The 10,964-nt window shown below is 41.9% G+C and overlaps 1 protein-coding gene across 3 annotated transcripts in view; it reads left to right on the top strand.

The window, feature by feature from the left end:
• Positions 1-8,963: 8,963 nt before the first annotated feature.
• The window catches only part of LOC127006128 (nephrin-like), a 30,816-nt gene continuing 28,815 nt past the window's right edge, over positions 8,964-10,964 (top strand). For 2 of the 3 annotated variants that reach the window (XM_050875655.1, XM_050875657.1), the window contains exon 1: positions 8,966-9,724. In XM_050875655.1, coding sequence (XP_050731612.1) covers positions 9,646-9,724 — 79 coding nt within the window. In that variant the 5' untranslated portion in view covers positions 8,966-9,645. Of the gene's footprint in view, positions 9,725-10,964 lie in introns of all 3 variants that reach the window. The other variant, XM_050875656.1, reaches the window with a different exon arrangement.

Here is a 10,964-nt window from a genome sequence, read left to right as displayed (position 1 = left end):
ATGGAGTCCCCCAGGTTATAAGCACGTAGACTATATTATGGGCACAGGTGGTCGGTCCCAGTCTATTGGTGGAGCAGGATTATATTTCTTGTTGTAGTCCTGATAATACTAACATCTCGTAAAATATACGTTGGACGACTTGTTTTAGATAAGTAAGCCAGGAGTAGGTTAAGGCATGCTAGAACATATTGCTTTAACACCTGACTGACACAAACTCAACCCTCAGTCAAGATTATGAGGAAACATAACAATAATAATAATAATAATAATAATAATAATAATAATAATAATAATAATAATAATAATAATAATAATAATAATAATAATAATAATAATAATAATAATAATAATAATAATAATAATAATAATAATAATAATAATAATAATAATAATAATAATAATAACAATAATAATAAATATAATAAAATAATAACAAAGACAACAATAATAAAACAAATAAATCAATAAACGGAATATAACGCAAAAATAAAACCACTGAACAAAGAAAAAAAGAACGAGTTGATGAAATACACTTGCTTATGCTCTCATTGCCAGTGTCTTCCTAACCATTGCCTAGACATCAGCCTTCGTCCCTCTGATTGTAGGCCTGCGTGTTGCCGCTGTCTTGGCGGTGCGGAGTCTGGGGTGGGGGCAGGATAGAGGGCTGTGGGTGAAGGAAAAGATGTGAATGAATGATTAGAGGTGTGGATGACTGATTAGAGGTGTGGATGAAGGATTAGAGGTGTGGGTGAAGGATTAGAGGTGTGGGTGAAGGATCAGAGGTGTGAGGGAAGGATTAGAGGTGTGGGTGAAGGATTAGAGGTGTGGGTGAAGGATTAGGGGTTAGGGGGAAGGATTAGAGGTGTGGGTGAAGGATTAGGGGTTAGGGGGAAGGATTAGAGGTGTGGGTGAAGGATTAGAGGTGTGGGTGAAGGATTAGAGGTGTGGGTGAAGGATTAGAGGTGTGGGTGAAGGATTAGAGGTGTGGGTGAAGGATTAGAGGTATGGGTGAAGGATTAGAGGTGTGGGTGAAGGATTAGAGGTGTGGGTGGAGGATGAAGTGTGTGGATGAGGGATTAGAGGTTGTTGTTTCTGTCTGTGGTGTTGAGTATGGTGTGAATGCTGGACAAGGAGCGACATTAAGGAGTGAATAAAACTGACTGACTAATTGACTGATTGGGAAACATCATTCTGTGGCTACACAACAAAGGTCATAAAATTGAAGATCCGAATTAAAAAATAATAGAGATTAGATAAAAACTTTTTATGTTTTTACTATCGGTCTATGGCGCCGGTAAGCTTTATTGGTGGGGTCTGATGGTCGGCCCCAGCCCGTTATGGTGCAAGCAAGTGTTTATAGTGGAGCCATCTTGCTTGGCTTATGCTGTCCTTTGGAGCTCATCTTTGATCCCCTCTTTTTGAGAGAGAATCTAGAGTCCGGATTGATAGTTAAGTGGTTTTCAGGACAGCATGTGGGTAGTCTTAGCTACTCGGCGGTATCTGAAAAATCCTAACGGTGGCGGCGGGCAGGACTCGAACCCGCAAACTCCAGGACAAGGTGTCGGCATGATATCCACTCAGCCACCGCCTTCTCATAAAATATATATATATATATATATATATATATATATATATATATATATATATATATATATATATATATATATATATATATATATATATATATATATTTGAAGAAAGGTAAAGGAACTTTAAGCGATGACTAAAGTTCAATGTGTTGTGCATTTATAACGGTGATTAGCCAATATGCCGAAGCTATTTATCACTATATTTGCAAACAGTAATAATAATGGCAGTTACTTCACAAATACTTGCCTTCTGTTTTATTTTTTAAAGTTTATTTATGAATAAGAGGACCACGTCGTATCAAAATCCCTTGGTTTCTTAGAATGTAAACTTACTGTTCATAGCATCTACTTATTTTTGGTGCGGGCGGTGGGGATAATAATGGCGGGGTGATCCCATTCCCAGCTCTCCCATCACGTCCAGGCCGACGGTCTTTGGGGTCAGTTTAATGATGGTTGAGGTGAGCCGCGGCGGGCACCATGGAGCACTCTGCCGGAACTGCCCTCAGTGACCCGACTCCTTCCTGGGCTACATAACGACAAGCCAGCGGTTAGGACGATAGCTGCAACAGCAACAAAAACAATAGCTGCTGCTACTACTGCTACGACTACTACTACTACTACTACTACTACTACTACTGCTACTACTGTTACTACTACTACTACTACTTCTGCTACTATCTACTACTACTACTACTACGTACTACTGCTATTATTACTACTGCTGCTGCTGCTGCTCCTGCTGCTGCTGCTGCTACTATTTTTTTTATAGTACTACTATTGTGTGTGTGTGTGTGTGTGTGTGTGTGTGTGTGTGTGTGTGTGTGTGTGTGTGTGTGTTCGAGGCCATTTGTCTCCATTTTTTCCATAATCTGCTTGTCTGTCCCCGTTGTAATTTGGTTTCCCCAAGACTTCTACATTTTTGTTGTCGAATTTATGTTTAGTTTCTTCTCCCTTTTTGACGTAATATTCTTTGATATTGAGTAAATCAGGTATGCAGCCCGTCTCCTTCCGCCCACCATGACCCTACAGTCTCCGCCCACTGCTCAGCATATCAGCATCTGCGCACGGGATAGCTCACTGTTTCTAGAGCTTGTTGACCCTCCCTTTAGTCTTCTCTTTCACCTTTGGCCCAATTTGCAAACTATCCGTGTTCACTCTCCTTATCACATGCTTCAGTTGACCGCGCGCGCCTTGCTGAAAATACAATGCCCTCTCCAAATCGACTTTTACTTTGGTATTCGTTTCCTATTTTAATTTCTTAATTCCTCCAGATCAGCTTTTTCTTCTTCTAAGCAGGTAATAAACAGTGAAGGTGATATTTCATGGTGTCGCCCTGTTTAACTTCCTATTTTATTAGTACCCACTTTTTCGGTATCTGTATGAAGTTTAATAGGCACTGTTCCATCTTCATATATGTTTTCAAGAATTTTACAATAAATTTCCCTCACTGTTATCGCGTCACATTCATCACTGCTACAGTCTCCACGGCCTCGAAGGGCTTTTTGTAGTCAATAAATTTCAAACAAAGTGGATTCCTGGACTTGTTTCTTTTCCCTATTATCTGGTTTACTGTCTGAGTGTGATCCATGGTTGAGAACTCACGTTTTGTACTGTAAAATACTTCTTTGACTTGAACTTTCGTTATTGCCTTGATTTCTGTGATATACCTCATTATGATGATGAATGCCTGAGTGGTATAGAAAAATGATCTATATCATTTCGTTCCCGTTGTGTGTGAGTTCGTCGTTTGGTTTCTTAATGCCATGCATGTTGTTCTTTTTTTACAGTATCAAGCTTGCTCTTTACACTAGAACCTAAATTTAATGCTCCGATTATTTTCATTATCGTGAACTTTCATTCGTCTTTTTACATTTTCTCACTCAAGGTTCTTGTAGTTTTTACTGCTTTTATTCTGTATCTGACTGTTTGTACTTTAATGTTTCTGTGCTTTGCCACTGGTTGTTTAACATTCGAAGTTTTTTTTTCTATTATAACTCTTACATCAGTCAAATTTTCATAAATTGCCTCGATGACCCCAGGAATGGATAACTCTGAGAAATATCTAAAACCAGAGACAAGTGTTTCTTAGCAACCGAGAATGTGATGGTTAAACACCTGAACACAAAGCACTCAAGAGCCCTTGGGTTCTAGCAAACAAAACTCCAATATTTACCTTCATGGCCATGTTTAGGGTGAATATTGCTAAATAAAGCAACAACAACAAAAGTATAAGATTAAAACGAAACAAAATATTAACAATGGTAAAACAATTAAACAGTATTGTCATAACATCCATATTAAAAATGATAAAACGACGGAAAGAACGGTCCACCTGATGGAACCGCCACACCAGGTAAGGCTCAATACATACAGGTACAGTACAGCCATCCCTCCATCCTTCCATACATACATACAATTCCAATACGCTGAGCGGTGCGTAGTAAATGCTACACAGGATACGTAGACGTCACACAGCTGTTCTTCGGCAAGACTGGCAGCCTTCGGTGCCCTGACCCAAGGTGGCGAGGTCTGAGGGGCGCGGCAGTGTGGCGCTACCGCTACCCAAACTCGGCTCGGCGGTGCATACTAAGGCTAGACTTTGCATGCACGCCCTAGCTCGTGAGGCCCAGTCATGCTGCGGTGCACCTTTGAGCTTCAAACACGTATCACCACGGAAAAAAAAAGATCCACGGCCACAATTATAAATAGTGTGACGCTTTGATTAACTGTTCCTTTCCTGACAATAGCAGGGCCAAGTCTGTCATTTGCGAAAAATGAATAAGTAAAACAGGACGATGTGAGAAATTTCATGATAAGAATCAATGAAGCAATAATTTCTGGTTTAAGTATAAAAACAGTTAAGAGGAAACTTGGTGAAGAGAGAGAAAACAAAAACAAGAACAGGTGTATGCCATAAAACTACCGAACGGCGAACTCACGAACACGAGATAAATAATAAATGTGGTTGAGGAGTTTCATGGTGAACTATATCCCTCAAACATTCAGCCCCAGAAAAAAAAGTAAGAATAGATGTCACAGGCATCCCACCAGTGAGGAAAAATAAAATTAAAGAATCACTGAGCAGTACGAAAAGAAGGAAAGCTCCTGGGAAAGATGGCATCTGTGTAAAGGGCGCCGAGAAATCACCGTCGAAAAAGCTATCAAAACGTTCCATTGTGTATTTCAAGAAAATAAAAAATAAAAAAATGTGGCAATAACCTTCGTATATAAAAAGGAGCCCAAACCAGCCTTCCCCCTTTAGGGAGGGAACAATCTTTGGAGGAGCGTTCCCATACGTGCGCCAAAGATTCCGAAGTGCCAAAGTTAAATAAATTTAATCAAAGGTGATTCATCTTTCCACTCGTATAGAATATATTGGTAATTAAGTTGTAGACGACAATTTTTGTTGTATACCGTCATTTGTGGGGAGGGTGGTGATAGCCTTTTAGCAGACACCAATAATTTAAATGCAATGTTCCGAGTACGATAATCTGGTAACGCTGGTTCTAACAGATATATAAATTATCGTCCTATTAGCTTTTTGTCAGTTACCTACAAATTATTTAAAAAAAAAAAACATTTTCAGATACATTAGATTCTAACGAGCCCAAGGGACAACTTGTTTTTCGAAGAGGGTTCTCAGTCATGAATCACATCCGTAAAATAAAGCAGGTAACAGATTAAACAAACGAGTACAGAGAAAAACTTTGACATTCATTGCCTACGAGTGATATTCGACATCAGGGGGTGGGTGAAACATACTGTAGATTTCTTGAAGATATGTACGAAAAGGGAACAGCGACATTTATTCATTCATATCCCATTAATAATACCAATACTACTAATGCTACTACTGCTACTACTACTACTACTACTACTACTACTACTACTACCACCTACTACTACTACTACTATTACTACTACTACCACCTACTACTTTTTTTTTTTTTTTTTGCTACTACTACTACTACGGGCCTCCATCTATTAGAGTTGCGTTGTGAGCGGTATATTTTCTCATATCCTTTCCCAAAGCAATTCATTGGCCCCACCCCGCCAATGACTGTGGCCGACAACCATCTTTATTTAATATTACAAACTTTACTAAACATTTTATTTTTAAGCTAACAGAGCTTGTGGTTGATACGACTATCAACCACCGTCGCCTCAAAGTCCAGGTCAGCAATGCGGGTGGTTTTGGGTGCAGGTGACCTGGTTCCTCTCAGGCAGACCAAGGCTGACCTCAGGAGGGAGAAGGACAGCCTGCATCTCATCCAGGCGACCACACTGCTTCTTGGCTGTTGTTTCTTATCCGCCAGTGTTTCGGCGAGTCTTGCGTAGAAGCTCTGCGCCCTTGGTCCCATCCCTCCTGCCGTCGTGAATACTACCGGGGTGAAGGAGCCCTGGTCCACATTCTGTATTCTTTCTTCATATGCTCTGTTCTTCTCTTGTTCGTTTCTTCTGTGGGCTGCATCAAGGGTCAGGTCTCTGTGGCAATGGGCCATGGGATCAAAGATCATTATGTCAAAATATGCCCTTTGTCCACGAGTCCAAAACCCTCTGGCGCTAACATCCACTCGTGCTTCGTTCGAAACATTAGCGGTGCGTCTGGCGAGGTGTTCGCCTTGCAGAGGGAGCAGCATGGGTTCCACAGTCACGTCGTGGCAGACTTCTTTCAGCATCTGAGCTGTTACGTCTCTTACTTCATCATGTCTCATGCAGACGAAACCTCCTCTCTTGCATGTCATGGCATGATTTTGGTTGAAGGGTGAGCCACAGTTACACATGTTTGGGAGCCCATCCACTGGCCAGCCATACCTGAGGGCAGGGGCATCAGTAAATTTATTTTTGTTTAAGTTGAAGCCTTTTGGCCTGATAGGTAGTGTGGTTAGCCAGTTTGAAGCGCCCACTTCCTGTGCAATATCTGTCCTCCTCCTTGTGTCTTCTGGGAGTTCTCTCATTAGGTCACTCAGAGTGTCTCTCTGTTTTCTTTCTCTGTTTTTGGAGATTTCATTCCTTAGTGACCTAATATCTTGAGGGTTGTCTTCTCCCCTTTCATTTTGATTGGTAATATATCCGGTCAAGGAGGCTGTGATTCGGATTGAGTTCCCGAATTCAGACTCAGCCAGATTTTGCGGGTTGGTGATGCCGAGCCCACCCATTCTTGGCGGCAACTCCAGCAATCTTCTCTCCTGGTCACTGGGACATCTCCCATTTGCTATCGCCGGTATGAAGGTGTTTCTGATAGCATCTTCCAGAGGTTCTAGTAACGGAGCAACATCAGGAACTGTCCTCATGAGGTAGTTCCATTTATGCTTGACACCGTACGTAAATGCTGCGTAGGCTGCCTGCGGTTCTGTTTTGGCGATCTCGCTCAGTCTCTGCAGTTCGGACTCCCAGCGCTTTACAGCCGTTTTCACATATTCGGTTTTGTATTCAGCTGTTCCAATGGCTGCCCCGAGGTGTCTTTCTCCAGTCACTGACAGTTTCACGTTACTGCCCTGGAATGCTGTTTTGGCCCGATCGTATGCCTCTGGTTTTACAATCACCACAGACTTCGTGGCGTTGGGATGGTACCCTATTTTAGGGCCATGTTCATTGACGAGGTCCCACCATTTCCTGAGGTCTGCAGACTTTCCTACCCCGGTGAGGTCATCCGCATACGCCACCTGTTTGACGTTGGTGTTTTCATGGCGGATGATGTCCTGCAGCTTCATCATTCCCATGGCAAACATTGCCATGGCCACTGGGTCGCTCTGGGTGGTGCCCTCTGAGGATTGTATGGCCACCGGGTCTCCAAGTCGTTGGTCATTATGACTGCTGATGAACAGTCTGGCAGGTTCCTTGTATGTATTTTCAATATATTGGGCGAATATAGGGCACTTGATTTTGATGTTGTGCAGTGCTGTTTCCCTATTGATGTTGTTGAACGCATTTGCAGCGTCCACCATCAGCACCGCCTCGCATTCTGGGTCTTCGAACATTCTCCTGACAGCGTGAATGGCCGCTTCACATCCAGCCTGCTGACCCGCACACACTTGGAGGTTTCCCACCGCCTTCCTCACGTCGTCCTTCACCACCTCCATGACAGCCTTGCCTATGATCCTCCTGAGCACCTCCCCTATCCCGATGGGGCGACAGCCTGGTTTTTTCCACCTACTACTACTACTACTATTACTACTACTACTAAGTACTACTACTACTACTACTACTACTACTACTACTACTACTACTACTACTACTACTACTACTACTACTACTACTACTAATAATAATAATAATAATAATAATAATAATAATAATGATAATAATAATGATAATAATAATAATAATAATAATAATAATAATAATAATAATAATAATAATAATAATAATAATAATAATAATAATAATAATAATAATAATAATAGTAATACTAATAATAATATAAATAATAATGATAATAATAATAACAATGATGATGATGATAATAATAATAATAATAATAATAATAATAATAATAATAATAATAATAATAATAATAATAATAATAATAATAATAATAATAATAATAATAATAATAATAATAATAATAATAATAATAATAATAATAATAAATAGGAGATAAAAAGACGTACAAGACTGGGCTGGAGTGCTTTTGAAAAACCAGGCAATATATTGAGAGTCTGTCTAGCCTTGTGCTTAGAGCGAAGGGTTTTCAGTGTGTGGGTCCTCCCCGTCATGACATGGATCAGAAACATGGAGACCGACCATGTCTCTGGAGAGGAAATTAAGAAGTGCCCAAAGAGGGATGCAGAGATCGATGTTGGTGTCACTATAATATATAAGAAAAACTTCAGAGGTGAGAGACAGAAGTAGATGACATAATAATGGCAAATATAATGAAGAAACGACAGTGGTCAGGACAACATATGTAGGTTGGTGGACAACAGGTTCACAGAATGTTTACATCGAAAATGGAAATTTGAGGCACGGATAGAAAGTCAGTGTCTTCCTGTACTTCTTTGCCCCTTTTTTCCCCTCGTTCATCCATGCCTCTGTCCTGCTATCGATTTTTTTCTCAATATCCTATTTCCCTGCATTTCCCTTTCCTCCTCCTCCTCCTACTTAACTTGAATGCTTGGTAGATGAAATGATTATAAAGTAGTTGGGTTCTTTCAGTGAGTAAAAATAATAATTAAACCTAAAGCATGATAATACGAGTAACAAGGTACTAATTATTTCCTTAGATGTGTCTCCTGTGCTCCTCGCATCACTGAGATAGCGCGAAAAACACATAATGTGAGTAAATAATCATCTCAACACGTCATCACAGACTTGTTTACCAGGACAAGGACGTGTTTCCCTGACTGGCTTTTTTACCTGTTCGTGTGAACATGGCATGGCTTCAGGCGAAGGTCTGACTCACAGTACTTTTACCCACCCAGCGAGCAACGAGGCAATATAACTCAACATTTCTGAGGGCAGTAACACGAGGCTTTACTGATGATATTCTCCAAGTATATAGATTGCTGAAAAGCAGCCTGATTAATTTTCTTTTCGTAGGAACAAGCTGATTACAAATAGTGTCACGTATTGTTCAGCGAGCCTCTTCTGGCACCCTAGGGCGCAGGGAGAGGAGACCGGGAGAAGCTGAAACCGGCTCACTGGATAAACTAGAAAGGCCAGTGTGACTCAGTCCGTCTGTGGTAGAGGGTGTTGTGGTGCTCGCTCCCTCCCTCGATACACGTGTGGCCTCCCCGCAGCCCGATGACCGACTTTTTTTTTGTATATCTTTGGAAGCCTTCTTGGCTTTACCCGCTGAAGTGTACTAACACTGTGATGCTGTAATTTGAGTTACTTGGAGATGTTTACTCGAATGTAAATCGTATGCAACGATGTCTCGTGCCCAAAACGAAGAGGCGGTGTGGTGTGTCAGTCTGCGTCTCGCTGCTCCCTCGGCGGCGCGGCCCAGCGTGGCAGCGTAGCCAACACTTGCCACACCGGGCGACAGGCACGTGTATGGTGCTGGGAGTACCGAGGGACCTCGGTTGTGGAGGACGTAAAGGACAGTCCCGTCATGGAGCTTAGAGGGGCCATGCTGCTGCTGCTGCTGATGGAGTCGGTGTGGCTGGTGACAGGGTCGGCCCAGCAAGCAGGTGAGCCGAACACTAATTTCACTATTAATGTTTAAAGAATTTTTTTTATTTATTTTTTATTTTTTATTGATGCATGTTATCATTACGCGAGATGCGCGTGGTGACGCCATCTTTGGCTACGGAGCTTTCCACGCTGCAGTCTTCGCGGTTTACTCGCCCTTGATGAAGGAAGTCACGCGTTCCTTTGGCAATGCGGCTTCACTAAATTCCTCACTCCCCGTACTGAAGGGTGGCTGCATGCTGATTAATGTGAAGAAGTTGGGGAACTCTTCCCCAGCCGTAAAGTTTACGTTGTGCCGTCACTTTGTTATCGTAATGAAGTTCTGAGCGAGACACTCTATGTTCACTGATTCAGTGCCTCTTCTTTTTATTGCCCGGTCAAAAATGTCAGAATCAATAACTCCTATGAAATATATTTCGAATTTTACCAATATGAAATCATCGAGATAGGGCTCCCTCTTCTTCATGCTGTATCTAGGAAAAAAAATACTAAACTTGTAATGTCTCGAGCTGCATTAAACATAATAAGGATGAGGGCGAAGACAGCAGCAGGAAAAAGTACACCAGAGAAGAGAGAGTCAAGGCTGAGGTGATCAGAGACACCAGAGAGCAACTATAGCGAGGTGATCAATGGCCCTCAAGAACAAGTGGAGGGTGATAGGGGAAGAGAAGAATAATGGAGCGGGGAACAGCTGGCTAGGGAACAATGTCCGGAGAACAATGGCGTCCACGGAACAATATACCAAAGGAGTGTGAAGACTCCCGAGGCGTTCGACCAAAGATGAATATCCCCGGTCTGTCAGGAGGCACCCCTACCCTCCCGCTACCACCTCCGTACTCTTTCCTTAACGTCGCTGGGCCACCCACTCATGCTACAGCTGTATCCTATATCACGCCTATCCACCCTCGCTTATTTCCAAGACATTTTTATTACAAATTAAATGCCCATAGAACAAAATTTGGGGGGCGGTCTGGAAGATGTCAATAAGTGAAGACGACGCCTACTGGCACTCAAGCTGGATACAGACAAAATTATACTAAAGTCGCTGAATCTGGAAAACTTAAGACAAAGTTGTAATCGACTTTAGAAGAGTAAAGGATATGTTTTTTTTTTATCTTTTAAGCAAGTTAAACACCCATGAAAACTCACTGAAGCGAGTGCGAGCCATCTTCACAATATCTGAACAGGAAGTAATGATTACAGACTGCAGGAAGCCTTCCAGTGCCCATGGCCTGCCGC

The sequence above is a fragment of the Eriocheir sinensis genome, chromosome 32 (genome assembly GCF_024679095.1).
Source record: "Eriocheir sinensis breed Jianghai 21 chromosome 32, ASM2467909v1, whole genome shotgun sequence".
Lineage (NCBI taxonomy): Eukaryota > Metazoa > Arthropoda > Malacostraca > Decapoda > Varunidae > Eriocheir > Eriocheir sinensis.
Note: the sequence above shows the minus strand (reverse complement) of the source record. Positions and strands in the feature narration are given on the sequence as shown.